Below are 21,041 nucleotides of genomic sequence, written 5' to 3'. Positions count from 1 at the left end.
CTTGGTACACAGTAATAGAACAACACTCGATATAATTTTTATTAAAACACTTCTCTTCATATTTTCCATTTATACATTAAAGGCAATAGATGTAGGTTTTACATAAAGCTCAGTGGTTCAACTGTAAAAGGCAACAATAACAGGTTTGCATCAATGTGAGCTTACAGAGAACAGTGTTATTGTCAAACAAGTACGTTACATCTATCAAACATTTTGGTTGACAGCTGGTCTCTAGTATCCATCAACATGTATATAATATTGCACTTAAAATTGGCATGGGACATAGTCACTGTAGTGCGAATGTAAACACCAAGAGCTTATTTCGCAGAGTGAAACACTGCAGCCTGTTCCGATAGAAAGGAAACTGATCTGAGCCAGAATTAGTTGTGTACGGTGCCTGCATAACTGAAGAGTTTGACATTAAACAAATGAGTTATGTTGAAAGCAAAGTTGAGTTTTGGTCCACAAAGCTTTAAAGGATGATGTCAGCCTTGTATTTCCTAGGGAAATAGGAGTGGTAACTCTTTAGCCCTTGCTAACTTTGATTTCCCTACTTCTGCTGTTTTCACGTTTTTGATTCCCCATATCGCTCCAATAATTGATGTTATCCTGTAAGCTGACAAGTCACATTTGTTTTTCTTCATTACAGTATTACATAGGCTCAGTGAAATGTCCTAGGAAAGAAAAGTTTTAACTGATGTCTTTCTGTGATTAAAGGTGATTCTTCTGATTTTCTCTCTGCCTATGTAAAGAGTTTCTTTCAATAAAAATATATATTTAAGTTAATTCACTACATCCCTCAATTTAAATATAAAAAACATCTTTTTATATCAACAGGTATGTTTTGCATAAATGGGTAGTTATCCTTTCAGAGCTAAACTACAGTGTATCCCAAATGTTTTAAGGCTTAATTTACATAGGAAGAAAAATCATCTTTTTGTAGCATGAAGCTAATCTTACAAATACTGAGCTGAGGAATCCACTGGTGTTTTAACATCTTTCAGTGGAAGCCAATGTGCAAGGCTTTATTCTTTACCATGGTGAACTTACTGACGAACACCTTGGTAAAGGCTGGATCCACCAGGTAGCGGTAGGACTTGGTGACAGAGGGCGGTGGCTCTGCAAGTGTCACTGGTGGCTGCAGCTGAAGAGAGGCAGCGGAGGGGGAAAGAAACTGAGAGGCTCTTGTCACGTAATCAACCAGCCGTCGATACTGCTGCTCTGACAGACGCTCACGGACACCGTCACCCTGCGGAAGAACAGATACGTGATTACCATTACATTGAGCCTAATGAATGTAATGAAGTTAGCTGCTGCAGGTGCTGTGCGATCAGGGTGTTTTAAAGGTATGTGGTCATGCCAAGCACACACTATAGCCACTGTTTTAACCTTCAGCCAGGCAGGAAATAAGTACACTGTCATAATACCCTGAGAAGAAGATGCTCAGGGTTGCACATTTTTTGGGGACGTGGCAAAAACATTGGGAAAATGCAATGATCTGAAGCCATGACAGATTACAGAATAAATGTAAACTGTTTTTGTCATATCCACTAAAAGCAAACTTGTTTCTGAAAAATACTGTAAATACTTGGCAAGTGTGATGTGGCATTTAACACCTACTACCCATCAGCCTAAGGAAGCATTGTAGAAATTAGACACTATAATTTTTCTGTTTTCCACAGCTATTGTTTTTAAGTGAACTGCATGCAGTGCCATTACTTTCAGCTTCAGGGTCTCACCTCTGTCTCACTGGCTACCGTCTGCTGCTGTAAGGTGAGGGTGAGCTGGCCCTGCTGGCCTGGTTCCTGCTGACACTCCACCTGCAGAGGATGAGGTTCAACATGAACTTCACGGTACTGTTACAGGAGTTATAACAGTAACGTGTGGAACACCTATTTGTTCATTACCTCTGTGATGGGGAAGGCCTGCTGCTGTGTGTCCTCACTGAGGCTGACCACAAACAGCACCTCAGAGGTGAGCAGCAGACAGCCGGCATGCTCCTGACCCGACCCGCTAACAATGATCACATCCAGAGCCATGTGGAGCTCTGGTCGCCCCAGAGACTGCAGCATCTTCCTATGGTCAGAGAGGAGACAGAGGACAAAATGTGGTGTACAGCACACTATTTAACTTTACATCCAAGCAAATGTGGAAAATGTATGCTTAATCCACACATATGCTATAGGAAATGGTCACATCCACATTAGTTCTCCTGATTATGTGCTCAAACATACTCAAATATACTCAAACACATAATAGCAGACCTACAAATTTCAGATATATACTGTTCCTGTATACACCGGACCACACACCATGCCAAACCAACCTCAACACACACGTCACCATACGTGTCTGTGTATTAATTTACATTTCTTCGTGTTCGCTGTAGTTCCTATGACACACGTTCATTATGGACATGTGCAGTAACTCAAGTGTTCAGTCCTGTTTCTCTGACAGTGTGTTTACTTTGGAGGGCAGGTGCACTGCAGAGCAGTTGTGGAAGCAGCGTCAGCAGGGACAGTTTGGTTCTGCTCAGTGTTACTCTGCTCAAAGAGCCTGACCCCTCGAGTGTCTGGGCTACCTGTAGTAATAATTGATAGATGGAAACCAGTCTGACTGCAATGCAGCATGAATCAAACCACAGGGGAACATTATGTCAGGAATTGTGTTTTTTTTTTTTTCACATTTTCCTCTTCTGTTACCATGTAACGTTAGCACAACATACCACTAACCCCTCAGGTGATGACAACTAAAAGAGGATTGCTCTGAAAAAATACTGTATTTAAAATTTGACCTTTTTCCTCATGGCAGGTGATTGTCAACACTGACTGCTATTAGAAGTAGACGTTTTATAGCTGTGGAAACTAAATTAAATTCATTATAAAATTAATTTATTCTAAAATACCTTTTTCCTAGAGCTCCTGATAACCTTCTGAAGACAGTGACCTCTTACAAATCTTTATGATAATATGAAGAAGTGTTCCACGGAAAGCACACTGGAACGTTTGAAACACTAAGATCTGACGCGGGACTGTAAAGATGGCTGCACTTAAGTCAAAGGTAACTTTCTCCCGACCTTCGTACTGTACAGAGAGGTGTTCCCCCGGTCCCTCTGATGGCACAGTGACATGTCTCTGGACAGCCTCACAGTTAATTAACATCATCTAACTAGCAGCTTTGGCAGAGTGCTCATAAAAACCTTTTAACATAGCCCAATGAGAACACAGGCAGGCAGGATGGCCACCATGTGTGGGATCAAGGTCAAACATCTTTTTTTTTTTTTTTTTTTTTTTAGGAAAAGAGGTAATGAACCCTCCAAGGCTGTTTTTAAACTAGACAGCAAAAATGAGAGGTAGAACAGCAGAGTCCAAGAAAAGCAAAGGCAAGAACACATTTCCCATTTCTAACAAATAGCTGGACAAAAGTAAAGAAGCAGCATGCAGAAATAATGAAGAGCTCTGGAGGTCATACAGTACCAGACATATTTAAGGTGGCTGTTTGGGGCCTGAGCCAACTTCTCCTCTGCGGGCAGGTAAAGCTGTTTAGGAAGCTGCCACAGTCCTGCTCCATGGAGGATCCCTGTGAAGACACCACACACCAGTAGGACTGTCAGTGGAACCAGCAGAGAAGTTCTACATGCTGTGTTTGACAGTGCTGCTAATTATACACATACATTTTAATAGATGATGAAAGAAGCTTAGTGTGTGCATGTGATACACCCCAATCCTCCCCCAAAAACAAACACACAGACAAAAAAACACACACACACACGCACAAAGAAAAATTAGGATGGCTCTGTGTGTGCATGTCAGAGTGAGTTCATGATAGTGCATGTGGCCAGGTTTCTTTCATCCCACTTTAGCTGTCAGCAGAGCTACAGCAGCATCGAGCCAGTGAAGTCATCAGGTTTAAAGCACAGCTATAAAGAACGCAGTGCGATCCATTAATGATGTCAGCGCAGCGGTGCAACCAACACTGCTCAACTGTGAGTGACTGCTCAGCTGGAATAGTGTGTGTAGATACACACGTGTTTCATAAGAGAGGATGGAGTGTGACAGAACTACATCACAAATCAATACGGTTGGATCTCCCTATATGACCAGCAGAGTTTTTTTTGTGTGTGTGTGTGTCAGGGTGATGGTGAGTGAGTCAGTGGTACTTTTGCTGAGGTAGTGTGTGTATGCACAGGTTTGTGTTTGTGCTGTGTGAGCTCAGAGGGTCAGGTAGAGCTAAGCCAAGCCCCAGGGAGTCATTGCTCTTATATGGAGCTGTTCACCTCATTGCTAGTTTATGTGCTGTTTCTAGACCTGTTAGCATCAACACACACCTCCCTCTGACACACTCTTCACCCTGACTCCCATCTTCTGCCCACAGTGCAACACACCACCTCCACCTATTGCCAAGCTAGTGCAGATACATTAGGAATGTGTGTGTGTGTTTGTGGTCAGGCCTAGTCTGAGGTTGAGTGGAGCGATCATCCTTCCATTAATGACCTTCCTGACACAGTAACTTTAATTCATATTTGCCTTATTAGAATATTGTCGCATTGAGCTACTTGGAAAACCTATTGTCCTATTGTCGAGCTGCGTTAAAGACAACAGACTTTGCTGCATGACCACATCTCCCTCTGCACTACAGTCCTGCTGTGGGCCAGTTAAAATGTTCCTGTGTGTTCAGAACAGAACTCTCTCGGCAGATTACAAATTAATTTGCAAATGTTTCTTTAAACTTTAAATAAACCTGTTCACTACAAAACAATGGAGCCAATCACCAGGCAGGGCAACAATAAAAAAAAAAAATCTTAAAAAAAAAAAAGTTTCAGCTGTCTATGGTCGTAGAATTTATTTCCAAAATGTGTTAGTCATGTTTGTGTTGTTCAGAACAAGAATTATGTTCTAATTTTCTCTGGAAGACAGCTTCTGAAAACGCCCTGAAAAGGAAAAAACATGTTGACTTCAACATGCTGTTATCACAGATCCACCCCTGTACGCACCATATCCAGTCTGGGAAACCAGTTCAGCTGCTCCTCCGATGGGCTTAGTGAAAACTCCCACAATGCCTTTCCCCACTCCAGAGATGACCCCTTTGGCCTTGCTACCAGCTGAGCTCTGCATATCCCAGTGCCTTTGGAAGTTCTGCATTGGCTGGTCTATGATGCCTGCTATTGCTCCTGCAAAACATAGGAAAGTCTTAGTACCTACAGTAACTAATGTGCTTCAGTATTAAATACCAACCAGGAGGACTTGCATAGAACAAGCAAGACGGAAAAAAAGGGACCCTCCTACTTTTGCACTGTGCACACAGTAACTTTTCTGACAAAGATGTGCAGCAACTCAATTTTACTGAATGGCAGGACTAGGGAGACTGACTTCATACATCCCATAAACATTTGAGCATATGTCACTATATGAGCAACCATTTGCTGCTTTAGTATGTGTTTAAGACATTTGAGACAATCACTTCAGTGAGACATTCACATATTTCAGCCTTTGCCCTACAGAAAATACCTGACCAATGACAGTAGGACAGATGTTATGACTGACAGTACATCTCAGAAATCATAATCCACTGTTAGCCAGAGTGCCACTCAGTGTCACTCCGAGGCTTCACTTAACTGCTTTTCAAAGTAATTAGCTCTTAGTCTAATTTTTTTTTTTGAGCAATATATTTATTCACTTAAAATCTAAGCATTTCTTGGGATTTGTTTAGTGCTTTTAATGATCCTTGATGAAATCCCCAAATTATAACTGCACCCCATCATGATTTCCAGAAATATGGGTAAATGTCCATTTGCCTGACTGAAAACTTTGATACTGGCCACTGTTTCTCTAATATGTGTCATTTCTCTCCCTGAGGAGATGACTAAGAAGATGATGTCAGTTATAGAATCAGGAATACATTTGAGATACTTGAACTAAACTCTTATTTAGACAGGTGCCACAAAGGTGAGAAAAATATCACTTTATCCCGACGTACCTAACAAACTAATGCCAAGGCGTGATAGCCCCTGCCTCAGCCCGTCCCCCAGACTCTCTGGTAGCTGACGCCTCCACTCCTCCTGCCTGGTGTAGTGCTCCTCATCCAAAGACAGGCGGTCCATGTTCCTGGCCAGGCTTGTTGCTAAGTTGGTGATGGATGTCAGCGTGCCTGAACACAGATGTGCCATGTTCAAATTCAATCTTCAGAGTTTGCATTGCTATTATGGACACTGCCAGTTAGCGGTGGGTGGTGAAAGTCATTATAGTACCGCACATTACTGAATCAATCAGAGATTAGAAGGAAAACTGTGTGAAAGTAGGTACATGATTTTCAAAATGCATCTATTTGGAGATTAAGTTTCCAGCTCAAGGACACTCTGACACTTGTGCACACATGAGGGACTGACAAATCTTGACTTACTTAAACCCTGTGATTCATGTGCTGTCAGCCATGTCTGCCAAAAACCTAAGCTGAACCAGGGACCCTTTCCCATCAGACCTGCTTCTGCTCTTGGAATTTATTTTCTTTTCCTGTTGCTCAGGCAGCTCAATGTTTGAGTTAACAAATACGCCATCACTTCACTGACAGCGATCTAAATTGAAACTACTTATTAGATAATGTATGGTTAAGTGTGGGGAAACAAGTACTTAAGCACACAAATGTAATAAATAAACCAAAGACTGTGAGCGCGGCCGCTACCTTTTGAGATATGTCTGACGAAGGAGGTGGTCCCCCTGGACACCCCGCTGACGAAGGCTCCAGGTCCTCGAGTCAGACCCTCATACGGCAGGCGGAAGAAGTCAGAGACGCCGTTGCCGATGCTCCGCACCAGGCTGGCAGGACTGCCAAGGATCTCCAAAGACCCCACCACCCAACCTGAGGAACGACATGTCAGGTGGTTACACCTGTGTATAACACTACAGTACAGTACAGTACAGTACAGTACAGTACAGTGCTCGTTTGTGTGATGAAATATATTTACATGTTGGAACAAAACAACTGCACTGTCTAATAGTGTTTAACCAATGTACTTACTTATCATTAGTGTCAGAAACACTAATGATACACTAACTTTTCTTTTCATACCGACGAGCCACTGAGAATAAAAATTTCATAAACTATTTTGGTTTTGCATTTTCTCAATGCTACAAGACATTTTAGTGTACAGCTCTTATGTAGCCGTTCTGTTCTCTGGAGAAACTCTTCTCTTTCAGGGTTACAAGAAAAACTTGGACTAGAAACAAATATTTAAAATATCTGTTGTGGTGCCCACACAAAACACAATATACACAACGTAATGTTCACTCAGCTGGCGGTTTATAGGTTTTATTGCAGGACTGGCGAGACTGCCTTAGTTTCAGCTAGGTGTGTTTAATAAACTGCCAACTGTGTGTATAATCCCACAGTAATTTTTTTTACACTGCTGTATTCAATAGAAATAAAAAGAAATATATGTGGAATACCTGCTCCTGAGAGAAACATTCACCTTACAAGTCTCTCGAGTAAACTTTATTTCACAGTTTTGTACGTGCCAAAGGTAGGCTCGAGTGGAAGGCTCTCCCAATAAAAACAACCTATAGAATGACTTACAAAATGTTTTACATCATGAAGGTATTTCACCCTGTACTACTTCCATCAGTTTAGTAATGCAATGATTCTTTTTCATAAACAGACGCATGCAGATGTGTACACTCCTGTATGAAGTCACACGTGGCCCACAGATTTACAGCCTCCTACTATCTCACCTCTCTCATTCAACCATAGAGTCCCTTCAGATGGCACGGCTCATTGATATTTATGCACTGACAATTGCATCACAAAAATCAAACAGCCATTTCCCAAGACGCCAGACCCTGCTCTGCTCTTATTCTCTGTCAATTTGCACTTGAGTGATGGACTCTAATGGTAGGAAACCAACTCCAGTGGGGCCTGCTGGTCGTTTCTGCTTTACATGTTCTCCCAGTTGTGGTTTTGGTAAAGCATCGAGTCCTGACAGGAGCTGATGTTTACAGGGCTGAGTCATGCTTTTAAACACACGCATACACTGAAGTGTATGCACAGATAGTGTATGCCTTCTAATATCCGTATGACTGTAAGTCTTCGCATATGTAGACTGTGGATTTACGCCTGTGGGTGCATGTGTGATTGTAGTACCATACATCCTAAAGCTAATCAGTCCCAGAGCACAGTGTGTGAAGGAGACCTCCTCTGCATGACGACTCAGGAAGAGAAGAACGTGGTGAGGTGACTTGTTGAAATATAAGCAAAAATGAGGGCCCTAACGAGAGACAGTGGGAAGGAAGTGTCTAGCCAGAATGGTGATTTCTGATGTGGAAATGACTGGGTTAAATCAGAACATGTGTGGAAGCTTTGACTAGACAGGAGGACAATGCAGAAGAGAGTTACAGAGTCTTTATGGGCCTGATAATTCAGCCTTAGACCTGGTGGCCCAGGATTAACCATAACAAACTGCCTACACACAGTGCGAAGTATGAGTCACATGTCAAACGATCTGATAAGACAGTAAATTATGACAATATCGAACCTAAAACTTTTCTAGGGCTTCCAGTGATTGAGGTTTTACATTTCTGGAGTTTGATAGTTTTACTACATTTTCTGCTATAGCAAAAGAGCTCATGACGCTCATGGGAGCGATCACAACTCCTGTCATTTTTCTGTAAATAAGGTGTATACAACATTATAAGTAATAAATATAAAAAGACAAGTTGGCCAGCCAAATCATTTTCTGCATGGGACAGATGAATGTGGCGTTTGTGAGTGTGTCTCAGTCTGTCCATGACTTACCAGCTCTGAAGAGGGCCCCAGCAGCATAGTGCATGACCAGAGCGTGGACAAGCTGTCTGGGTGTGGTACAGAGTGGCCCTCTCTCAAACAGGGAGAAGGAAAGAGGAGTGTGGTCTGAAGCGATGTACAACTTCAGGGAGGCGTGGATGCTAACGAGCAGGTTGACCGGCTGGATGGTCAGCCTCTGCAGCCGCACAGGGTGGACCAACGCCTGCACCGACTGAAGCACCTGGATGACATTTATATTACAGCACTGGTCATTAAAAAAAAAAAAAAACATTTTCCAATATTTACCACAATCTATATATATGTATTCCTGTCCTCAACAGTATCATTTCATCACTATTCATATGTCATTATGAATCTTGCACCTGCTCAGGAAGGATGGGGGCTGATCCAGGCTCTGTGCTCCTCCACGTTTCTGTTTCAGGTGAGGCTGTAGCACTGCTGGGGATGTAGGTGTTGAACAGGGTCTTAATGTAGTAAACAAAGGTGTCTTCAAGGTAAACTCTGGCAGGCTGGAACTGGAAGGTAACCTAAGGAGAATGTGCACAAAGCTGTAATTGGAACTGCTCATTCTTAATGCTTATTAAAGAAATAAACTAAGTCTCTTATTCTTTTAGCTTCAAATTCAGCAGTAAAACAAATCACTTTAAATTATCGCACTGTGTAGATTATTATGGAAAACCTTATGATGGCATGTAGCTAAGTGACTCATGAGGTGGTTGCTATGTGGCCGTTTGTTTCATAATACCAGATAATAGCAGATTAATAGCAGAGTGAAACACATATTTTGGAAATATAGAAATTTATTCATAGCTTTGGTTATCAAAGTGACAGTAGCAGAGTCTACTGCACTAAAAAAAAATGTAAATACAGACGAATTAATCCAACCTCTTCCACAGTATATTTGTCTTCAGACAGTGTTATCCTCAGCTGCAGGAAGCAAGAGGTTTTGAAATTCTCCAGGGCCTCAAGAGATTCAGTGGGGTTGGCATCGCTGCTCCACTGGCTCCCGGTGTCGGCACCCCCTCTCTGATCCTGGCACAGCAGCACAGGGAAGTGGAAACTTGCTTGGTTGTACAGCTGGTTGTCTACTTGCAGACTGGAGCAGTACACCTCAATCAGAGACGCCTCAGGCATCAGAGCTGCGATGGATGTTGTGTCAATGCCAGGGTCAACTGCCAGGTCTGGGGGAAAGGAGGCAGGTGCAGGTGCTAAGCTGAGGAGCAGCCTGGTCAATGTGAGTCTCAGCAGCTCCACAGAACCAGTGGGACTGGTGATGTCATCGCTCAACGCTACACTGGCCTCACTCAGGAGGACTCTGACAGACAGTTTGGAAGCCCTGAAGGAGAAACAGAAATCACTAGTGTGAAAATACTTAATACTGTATTTTCACACTGTAAAAACTGTAAATGTAGCAACAGGTAAGGCTGTCATAAGTTTAACAATCCTTTTTCCAACATCTCCATCTCAAACATAACTAGAGTTTCAACTATCCAGGTGCATGGTGATTATTTAGAGCATAATAAGAGGCCAAACTCACTAATCCTGTGTTGTTGATATTTTATGAATTTCCTACCACCAGAGCCCATTAACAAAGATCATAATGTGATGTCATTTGTTTACATTTACCTAATATGTGATTACATTAATTTCCTGTTTTGCCAAAATGACAAAGGAGCTATGTGTTGATGTAATGGAATAAAGCTGCAATACCATGTTCTACTGCACAACTAATTTCACTCATGGCAGTACAAGGAGATTTTATTGCCCTCCTGTGGTGAAAATGATGCCTGTTTCTTCATGTCTGGAGTCTCGTAACAACTGCAGCATGAAAACACTGCTGTTAACAATATTCATAAAGCAATTTGAAGTGAACACAATAAAAGGCACACTGGTAGATCCCTCGAGGTTATAAAGAACAACATGCATGGATGATTTCTGATGACTCAAATATATAGGGAGCATAAAACAACAGCAACAATAAAACCACCGCCTGTGCACACATACCTGCTGTGCTGCTTGATTACAGCGTCCACGCTGCCCTCTGGTGCCAGAGATAAAACCAGGGTGCCTCTCTCATACACCACATCTATGTAGAGGCAGCCAAAGCCTGGGAGGAACACCACCTGAACAATAACGAAATGCACATCTGTGCTGAGAAGGATTAAGACACTTTCAAATAGCTATGGATAGAGAGGGTTGCATATTTCCCCTTAAATAAACAGGATACCATATCCATTCATAGGTCAAAGCTCAGTGCTCTTTACATTGTTCTTTGTATGTATGTGTGTGTTTGTGTTTTAGAGAATACTGACTCATGTATACCTGGAGTCTGACTTCAGAGCGATCAACTCCTCATGCGAGGAAAGGAAGCAGACCCCTGCTGTACACTTCACCAAGCAGTCATAACAAGTTCAACCTTTGACCTCTCACCCCTACCACAGAGGTTAGACTCAGACTTCACAGTAACCTGAGATACAAAATTTCAACCTCAACCCCAACCTGCAGCTGGATAGACACAACACCAAACATTACACACACTGCTCCTTAACATCTTGCTAACCCTAAATGACCAAACGTAGGTTAGTTTACTATTTAACCCCAATCTCACACACACACACACACACACACACGCACACGCACACTAGTCTCTCTACAGTTTTGAGGACATTGAACTCACTGAACTAATACATTACCCCCCAACCTAATTCTGACCTTAACTGTAAAACCAAATCTTAGGCCTCAAACAGGCCATTGAAGGTGCACTGACCAGCCAAAATATCATCACAACAATGGTTTATCTGCATGTCCATACAGATATCCATACACACAGTTTAACTAAACTTGCGCGAACAGTCCCTCTACAAATCCAGAGTACTATTTCCATTAGTGATGGAGCAGCCATACAAAAACTAGTATATTGTCATACACAGCAGAAAACTTTTTCTAATTTAAAGTTGGTTTTATGGAAATGTTAAGAAAAAAATTCTCTTATTAGCCAGTAAACCTAAACCAAGTGAATCTGAAAGGATCAAATCAGAAAAAAAACACCACCACATAATTAGCTCTCGCTCCACCTAGACATAGCAGAGATGGTTTATTACTTGGAGCTGTGATGTCAAGTTCTTCAATGCATATCAGTTGTAATTATGAAAGTAAAATCTATTGAGAAATCTGTGTCTGTTGAAAAAATGCAAATGTGATTTGTCCATATGATGTTTCAATAAAACATAGTTACCAAAAGGGAAACACACTTTAAATTTTGCATTAGGGGAAATTAAATGCCCTCATGTGAGATATACCCCCGACAACCTTTCACTTTATTCCACCTACATGCATGTTTTTACCTGAGTGCCAGGGCAGTTAATATCTATGGGCTCAGTCCAGTCAGTGGTGCTGTGGTCTGAAGAGGTTCTCAGCCGCAGTGTGGGCAGCAGCTCTTTCTGCCTGCAGTCGGGAAAACTGGAAAAGTGGTGGTAGAGCTCATGGTGCAGAGAACATTCAGCAGGCAGAGGATGGCAGTATACCTCAGTCCTTGGAGTTTCTATGACAGATACGTGGAAATAGTATAGCTGTAAAATAGGCAGCTAAACTAAAAGGCAAATGCAAAACCTGGAGAGGATCTGGGAAAGGACTGCTGGGGGGAGACCTTGCCCTTCCTACCTTTGAAATCTTCTTTCAGCAGCAGCCCAATAGGGCATTTGTTGTGAATCAGCATGCGAGGACAGGGGTCCTCATTCAGAGTGATGTACGTCACCCCGAGGTGCTCCTGATACGTGAGTACTATGGCTCTGCACAAACAAGAAGAAACAAACAAACAAACCGTCAAATAAAATGTCCAGGGACAGCTCATATCCCAACCCCTTCTAACCGTGCACAGATAAGAGCTCACACACACCCACCGACGTCACATTGCTGCTATGTCCATTTGCAAATCTCTGAGGTGTATCCTTGGGCGGAGCCCTAACTGAAGCCAGGAAATGACTCATCATTATTCTGTGTGTTTGTGCCTGTATTTGTGTTTCTTTTTATATATGTTTATCTGGCTGCACATAGTGCACAAACACACATTGAGTGGGCAAAGAATAGCAGGCCAGTTAAACGCTAGAACACAAAGGTCTATCTGTGACTGTGCTTTTAGTTATGAACAGTCATCCAAACAGCTTTACAGGATCTAATCAGGCTAATCAAGGTGAAGGGACTCAGAGAGGAATTACATCTAAAAGACTGATAAAAAAGTAAGTGAAAAGAAAAGACTTGGAATAATCAGGGGGGGGTCAGTTGTACAAGACAGAGTTGACAGATTGACAGTGGAAATGTTGAGGACATTTCTCCATTTGGTTCATCACCAGAGTTTAACAAGCTGTGACTAGCTACAGTGCCTCCCTCTATGCCAGCTGGGGTTCGGTACCCTGCTCTAAATGGACTGTCACAGCCAGCAAACCACAAACGCTCCACTTCACCCACCTGCTGCTCAGGCCAACTCCAGAGTCCAGGTCCCCAGGAACAGACAGACTCTGCCTGGGGAAGTCTGCTCGGATGGGAGAAGGGAGGCTCCATGTTGCAGATCCAACTTCAGCATCAGGCCTGGAAATCATACTGAAGAGCATGTATCTGAGCGGCAGAGGGAACTCCACTATTCCTTGGACACGGTTCTGGATGAGGTCCCAGCATGGCACCGAGCACGGCTTGCCACATGATGACTTCTCACAGGGAGGCAGGCTGAACACGGTTGTCTCTGGTATCTCACAGGCCTGGAAAGGACGTATAACAATAAGTTGAAAAGAAAGAGCAAAGAGAAGAAGAAGGGAGAAGAAATGAGAAGAGGTGAGTAGAGGAGAGAAAATAAAGGAAAAGAATTGTGACAGAGACAAAAAAGAAAGAAAGAAAAAAAGAATGACAAAAACAAAAAAAACAGAATCAAGCAGAGCACATGAGATCAAATGAGGGGTGGACGAAAGTTACATTAGAAAAGTACATGGGATGGGACATGGAGGCAAAGAAGAAAAGGACAAGCAAAAAAAAGATGCAAGTAATTACAAAAAAGATACATGGTAAAACCACATTGTTATTGTGCTCTCCTCTTTCTCCCACTGAGCTTAGTGCTAAATTGGTAGCAGAGAAGGCCTGCTGTGCTGGTTTAGCAGCCAGTGAGCAGCGAGTAGTCGAGGGCTATAGGGATTAGGCACCAAGCATTATGAACAAACCAACTAAAAAAGCATTCCTAGCCTTATTTGTGGTCTGTGTTATTGTTAAGCACAGCACCCGCTATTTTGGTTTTTTTTAAACCTTTTATTTTATTTTATTTTATTTTTTGTCAATTAGTGGCAACTTGCAGGCTTTGCCATCCTTCTTTAAGAGGATCTGAAGGCTCGTTAGATGACATCACCGCATTGTTGCTCTCTTTGGGGACAAGCAGCAGATGAAAGTGAGAAGGGAAACCTGCATCCAATTCCGGGTGTTTGTCTAATGTTCCTATGAAGTGCCATGGCCACATGGTGAGAATGGTGGAGAGGGAGAGAGAGGGGAGAGCCACATGACTTGATGGAAAACGGCTTGCTACATCACTGCAATGAGTATGTGTGGTAGTGGTGGGGTAGATGTGTGTGTGTGGAGAATATAGTGTATGTGGGAACTTTAAGAAACTTCAGCAGGATAGAATAGACATGATACATGTACATGTTACACACACACGCACACACAGAGACACACACAGAGACACAGAGACACACACAGACACACACAGACAGACACACAGACACACACATAGATGCCTGCAGCAGTACAGAATTAAAGCTATGGGCCCAAGACCCATGACTTATTTCACAGTATTTGAGAGCTGGAGATAATAGTTTAGCTGGTGGGGGCTGACCAGGTGTTGTAATCTATGAAATATTATCCTGGTAAATCCTGAAACCTCATATGACTCATATGTTCTAGCACTATACCAGCACACACACATTGTTTTTCATATTTAAATAAAGGTGGAGAAATATAAACACACCAAAATATTCTGTATTGATGGTTTTCATATATTATAAAGTACAAAAATAACCCAGAGTTGATATATATATTGAACATTACTTGATCAAATGAAAGAAGAAATCCTCTCTCTCTCTTGTATAATGTCCTTGGACTGACACCACTACATCTTGCATATTTTTGTGCATGGCCATTGCTTGTGCTCCTGTGAGCATTTATGCCCATTACCTGGTTATCCGTTCCCAGTGTATGGTCAGACAGCAGAGGCCTGTAGTGGATCAAGTATGTAGTGTTGTTGACAAGAATTGTTCTGTCCTCTATTTGTAGAATCTGGATGCCGTGTCTCACCACAGACGACACGCAAAACTGACACAGCTACAGGAGACACAAAAGACACGAAGCTGGTAGCTATGAAAAAAATCATGACATTACATTTGGGCATCATCCCCATGTGGTGAGTTACAGAGCTGATATATTTGTTGGAGTAATGAAATACACATTCACAAATATTTTAAGAAAAGACTAATTTATTTGAGGATTGATGGATGGATAGAAATGACTATTTCAAGGTCAAACTGTATTGCCTCCAAATAATTCATGTTTTTAAGGTCAGGTTCATTTCTTTTCTGTCTCAAAAATTTGTTTTTTTTTTTTTCATTTTTATCTAAAAATATATCATCACATCTCACTTTTGGTATCTGCACAGAATTAAGCAAGTCAGCAGGTTTTGTTGGCTAAATAGTTGGCTTGTGGTAGATCCTGGTGTGGTGGATCAATAAAACAGGTGAAACCTGCCTTGAAATTGTGTAAAAAATGTGTAAAAAAAACAAGATTCTGATAAATTACTACAAAGTACCTTCATTAAAATGTCCCCTAATGTAGCTCAACTTCCCTCAATGATTCCATAAACTATTGCACCTCTCCCTGTTTGGATTCAATCGTTTAAACCAGGGCATTCAATTAGTAGTGGTGACTGAATGTTATAAAAGGTTTAAAGTTTGACCATTGTTTCTTTCACCTTCTGTTTTCCAGGAAAGGCTCCCAGGGTGATGTCAGCCTCCACATATCCCTCCTCATCCAGAGTGACCACGTCTGAGGCTGATCCCTCCTTCCATCGAGGAGAGGTCAGGTCATGGACCAGTTTCAGCGCTGTAGACTTGTGGACAGTGTTAGTGTCAGCCCAGTAGATACCGATCTGGAAGGCTTCCTGGATGATGTGAAAGGAAGGAAGGAAGTATAGCTCATATCACTGTCAGTCATGTCAGACACTTGTTAGAGTTAACTGTGACTTCACTGTACTGACAAAGCACAGTGGTGCTGAGAGTGTCCATGTTCCTGCATAGCTTTTAAAGCAGACACATGACAACCAAACACCAGACCTCTCCAATAAACTGATCAGATTAAAGATGCAGCACTTTTCTTCCCACGGTAAATAGCAGGTTGCTATGGAAACAATGCTTGATTTGTTTTTTATTTCACAGGGTATTACACATTTACAGCTTTTTATTTTGCTTCTTTGTGCTGCACCATATCATCACTTGTTCTTTGATATGCTGCCTCACTGGGCTAGTGGCAGTGAAATCTGTAAATGTGTGTGTGATGTGTTCCACAGGGGAAAAATTATCTGCAGACCTCTTCTTCTGATCTCAAAAGCCAGTGAGAAGACATGTCTACAATACACAGTGACAGAGCTTGGCTGCAGATAAAGACATGGGTAGGGAATATTGCTGTAATGCAGCTCTAGTGAATGATCTCAGGTTTTCTGTTTATTAGTCAAGACTGAAATAAGAACAGCACTGGTTTCATAAGAAAGGCTGGCATACCACAAAAAGGCACTTCCAGGTATTGATCTAAACTCAAACTGAACCTTTACTGCAATATTGAGATCACTCTAATAGGATTTGGAAAATATATAGTCTATTAATATCTTTCAAAGAAAGTAAGTTTTACAGATAAACCTTTGTTGAAATTCAGGCTTTCTAAAGCCTGAGACAATAGCCTTTTATGAGAATTATCCAAGGCCATAAGCTTGTCTACAACACAATTGGAGAGAAAGTTTAGAAGACATGGGTATGTACCTAGAAAAAGTCTAGAATTCCAGGTTGGGACTAGAAAAAGGACTTGAAGGATATGTTAGCTTGATTAGCTTTGATTGTGACTGTTTTTTTTTTTAAGATATGCCTCTTGTAGCATACATACACCTTAGCCACCCTACCTTGATGTTGGGTGGTATGATGACCTTGCCAGCTGGTATCTGGAGTACAATGGTCTCTCCCTCAAAGAGCCAGAGGTCCCATTGGGAGTGGTTGGCCAGTAGGGCCCAGGGTAGCAGCTCTACTAGCAGAGTGTTCAGGCCAGGCTTCCAGCAGGATAATTTCACCTGCATTGGACTGTCCCACTGGGCAAGTGGCTCTAGTACAGTCCTGTGGGGAGGGAACACATTACTACAGTATATATAGAAATGACCCTAGTAACAGTTGAGAATAGTAATTATATTGTACTGCAGTGACCCACTGGTGTATAGGACTTTACACAGTAGAGGTGTATAAAGATATTCATAAATGTAATTGTAATCAGCGGAATAAAGGTTTAGAAAAAACAAAGTCACATAGTGAGGATCTTTATAAGATGCTTTACATAAACTTTATGAATGACTTGAAGGTGTAGATGGCTTTGATTAGACATGGATTTGGTTCACTCTTACTCCAAGTTAACTAGAGTAATATGTCGGTGAACAGGTTTGATATCGGCCGATAGTTGTTCAGTACTGTGGCATCAAGACTGCTCTTCTTCACGGGAGCATTGATTACAGCAGTTTTCAAGGCCCTTGGAAATGTTCCAGACTGTACTGCACAACATTTTCTTATGAATGTCATAATGAACCTGGAGCTTTGATTTACACCATTTTCATTTGGCCTTTCGGCAATCCCTTTTCTGTGCCCTGACTGAGTCTTCATTATCCCACGATGCCTTCATTGATGCTAGTCTGTGTCTAAGGGGCGCTCTGAGGAAGGACAGCTGTATGTGTCGGCCAAGGTGGTCGAGCTGGTGGCAAAGGGGGTGCTGTTTGTTGGGGGGATGTTGATGATATTACCTGTGACCTTGCCAAGTTAGTGGTAAGGGGTACCATTTTAATTCCTGATTTCACCAAGATTTCAAGTGATTTGGAAATCCCATTGGTGAAGCTGGGGGTGGAATGGACAATGACAAGTCTGCACCTTGGGGGGCCCAGGGCAGTGGGGGGGGACACAGATGAAAATGCTGTTGCAGGGGGATCCTTGACTGGTAAGGTAGAAGTAGGCTACTTTCTTCTCTCCTCTCTTCTCTGAGAGGAGCCCTTGGCTGTTCAGATGGCCGTCCAGACCCACTCTGGTGTCTCAGAGAGTGGAGGAGGTTATCCGTTAGTCGTCTCACTCCACATCCATGTGTGGGCCCTTTCCCTTGAACAAGTCATCACGTTGCCAAAACATGTTGACGTTATCAGTGAAGTGCAAAAATTCAAATAAGAAACAGCAAATAGTATGAAAATTAACTTAAATAAAATTAAAGGAGAATAAGTGCAGATAAAACACTTCCAGTTGTCATATGCAGAGGTAAAAAGAAAAGTTTTTAGCTTGGACTTAAACATTGTCAGAGTTGAGGCTTGTCTAAAATCATCAGGAAGACTTTTCCAGATTTTAGCTGCATGAAACTGAAACGCTGCTTCTCCCTGTTTAGTTCTGACTCTGGGCACGAGCAGAAGGCCCGTCCCTGAATCGGGTCATCTCTGGTCTGGGTGTTGCCAATCAGGCTGATGTTATCAATGAAGTGCACTCCTCTTGTCCTTGGACAGCCACGTGTTCAGTGCAAGCAGCCGACTGAATTTATTGATCCTCCTTTTGAGGTTTGGGAGAAGTCCACTGATAAATGACTGGATTTTCAATTTAATAAGTTTCTCCAACAGTTTAAGAGAAGTCCTGTTTTAAAACTTGGGATCCTCCCTTCCTGGTCTCCACTGCAACCACATACAAGATTAGCTGTTTGAGTCCTTTGGGGAAGGAGTGCTGCTATATCAGTGACCATGGCACTTGGGTAACCTCATGTAACAATTCTGTTGTTGCTTATGTCAGCGATCACAGCGTCTCCAAGCGACGGAATATCTCTGTCCTTGACATTTCATACAGTTTCTTTGTTTCATGGCTCCCACTCTTCATAAAATTACTACTTTTTTGAGCTGGTTTCTCAGTCACAGCAGACATTTCTTGCTCAATAAAACTGAGTTCAGACAGTTCAGACAACCTGTTACTGAGCTGTATGTTTGTACCATTCTTCTTTCTAATTCTGTGACGCTCTGGCTTGGCGCCAAGTTTATGCCAAGAGGCTTCATTCTGATCAGTTCCCACTTTCCAAAGTTTTGGGAAAGACACTGTATCATCCAGGCTCAGAGCAGCATTTTGGTCAACATAGCATTTATTACTGAGGCTTTGCCTTCTGACCATTGTGTCTGAACAGGAGTGTGTCATGAAGTCCTTTATTAGATTCTAGAGCAGGAATCTTCATTTTTTAACACACTGATTTCCTGAAGATACATCTGACAGTTTTGTCACAATGTGTTTTCTTTCCCAGACATGTTAAAAAATAAATGATCCGTGGCTGTAGTCACTCAGTAGGCCAGATTAGTTGTTAAAAGTAAAAATCCCTCACTAAAATCTCAAGCCCAGTTAAAAGAGAGTAAAAATAATTTTAGAAAGTGTATTATGCAATTATTGGATAAAAATAAAAAGGAATAACAGCAAAGTAAAGCTGGCAGAAGAGGGAGCAAGCAGAAAAGCGTCCGCACTCCACAGAAGCAGGAAGCAGCAAGTACCTGTAATGCAATATTGATATCATTTAACCATACACTCCACTGAACACATCAGTATACAGCCTTAAACAGCCCACTTGCATGTCTGATACATAAACAAACAATTTCCATTCTGTTAATTATGCAGAGCATTAACACGCTAACAACAGTCACAGAGGCTAAACACACACACACAGAAGAAAACCAGGCCAGAAACAGCTTATGCAATACAAAGAGAGCTGTTGACAAAGCATCTGGGAACACACATGGGCATGTTGAGACAAACAGGCACACAGACAGAAACACACAATTTTTCCACCAATCCACCGACACGGCAATCATTTCACAGTAATCATGGTCTTGTGAGTCCTAAACAGGGCCAAGTGCCAGAAGAGAGCCAAACAAACTGTGAAGTTTAAAGTCATCAAAGGTGACCCAGCCTTCCCTTTCTTCCCAAGGCTCCTTTGACTCTGCTCAACCGCCAACCTGCCATCTCAAACTTGTCACATACCCAAAGACTACCCGCTGTGAAACAGGCCAAAAAGAAGCACCAGGGTTTATTATTCTTCTTACTGGTGTTTTTGTGCGTTTGGTTAAATAGGGCACTGACCTCAAGGCCGAGGGCAGCAAAGCACAGTGCTCATAAATCACATTACCAAGCTCACGTAAAGGTAACCGAAAGAAATGTGCTCAGCAGCTTCTGTCAAAACCTGCCAACTCGGGAGTTGAGGGTTTTAGGAGTGTGAATTGCGTGAAGCACACTACTCTGAATACACACACAGCCTGCAGCTTGTGCTTACACAAACCCCAACCACTACAAGATGTTTGTTTAATGACTGTGGAGGTGCCTTGCTGCCATTAAAAATCCAGAAAAGAAAGAAAAATAACATTTACCACTTTCAACTTCCCCTTTCCTTTTAAGACACAATATTTACACACTCCCTGCCAAGGAGTTCAGTTGGTTTGGTTTTTCTGCTGTGCCAAGAAGACTAAGCAGTGTCCACACAGCAAACTGTATCGCTTTTGTAAATATTAAGAAAAAAATATATTAATTAAGCCGTAGCTTTCACTTGCTGTCCACGTTCTCAGTGTGTTAAGAGATAGCAATCACTGCTATTAATTCTCTAATCACAGTTTCATTTTTTCTCACCATCTTTTTTCTTATGCATAAAAAAAAAAAAAAAAGTCAGTTTTAGACAAACTGCCTCTTCCCAGGATGGGAAATGTGCTTTGGCCATGAGCTTTTGTCATCACAGGCATAGATCGTAGCAAACAGAGGCCTGACTGACATCGAAACCCAACACCAAATAGCACATAGCAGCCCTCCGCTGAGACGCAGTGTGACATTTAAAGGTGAACAATGCATTTGTGTCCGTATGTTACACAACGTTATGAGAGTGTACATGTGCTGGGAAACAATTTGTGTGTGTGTGTGTGTGTGTGTGTG

General features: G+C 42.1%; 1 protein-coding gene across 4 annotated transcripts in view; it reads right to left on the bottom strand.

The window, feature by feature from the left end:
* Positions 1-25: 25 nt before the first annotated feature.
* vps13b (vacuolar protein sorting 13 homolog B) overlaps positions 26-21,041 on the bottom strand; it is a 293,943-nt gene continuing 272,927 nt past the window's right edge. For 3 of the 4 annotated variants that reach the window (XM_026293824.1, XM_026293825.1, XM_026293822.1), the window contains exons 52-68: positions 16,988-17,195; positions 15,791-15,979; positions 15,001-15,147; positions 13,258-13,544; positions 12,454-12,581; positions 12,138-12,334; positions 10,798-10,916; positions 9,679-10,129; positions 9,156-9,320; positions 8,785-9,013; positions 6,679-6,855; positions 5,977-6,147; positions 4,994-5,170; positions 3,477-3,579; positions 1,908-2,076; positions 1,740-1,820; positions 26-1,249 (exon numbers count right to left, since the gene is read on the bottom strand). In XM_026293824.1, the coding sequence (XP_026149609.1) occupies positions 1,001-1,249; positions 1,740-1,820; positions 1,908-2,076; positions 3,477-3,579; positions 4,994-5,170; positions 5,977-6,147; positions 6,679-6,855; positions 8,785-9,013; positions 9,156-9,320; positions 9,679-10,129; positions 10,798-10,916; positions 12,138-12,334; positions 12,454-12,581; positions 13,258-13,544; positions 15,001-15,147; positions 15,791-15,979; positions 16,988-17,195 (3,247 nt within the window). In that variant the 3' untranslated portion in view covers positions 26-1,000. The remainder of the gene's footprint in view (positions 1,250-1,739; positions 1,821-1,907; positions 2,077-3,476; positions 3,580-4,993; positions 5,171-5,976; positions 6,148-6,678; positions 6,856-8,784; positions 9,014-9,155; positions 9,321-9,678; positions 10,130-10,797; positions 10,917-12,137; positions 12,335-12,453; positions 12,582-13,257; positions 13,545-15,000; positions 15,148-15,790; positions 15,980-16,987; positions 17,196-21,041) is intronic. The other variant, XM_026293823.1, reaches the window with a different exon arrangement.

Source organism: Mastacembelus armatus, chromosome 16 (assembly GCF_900324485.2).
Source record: "Mastacembelus armatus chromosome 16, fMasArm1.2, whole genome shotgun sequence".
Lineage (NCBI taxonomy): Eukaryota > Metazoa > Chordata > Actinopteri > Synbranchiformes > Mastacembelidae > Mastacembelus > Mastacembelus armatus.
This window is presented reverse-complemented; position numbering and strand designations above follow the sequence as displayed.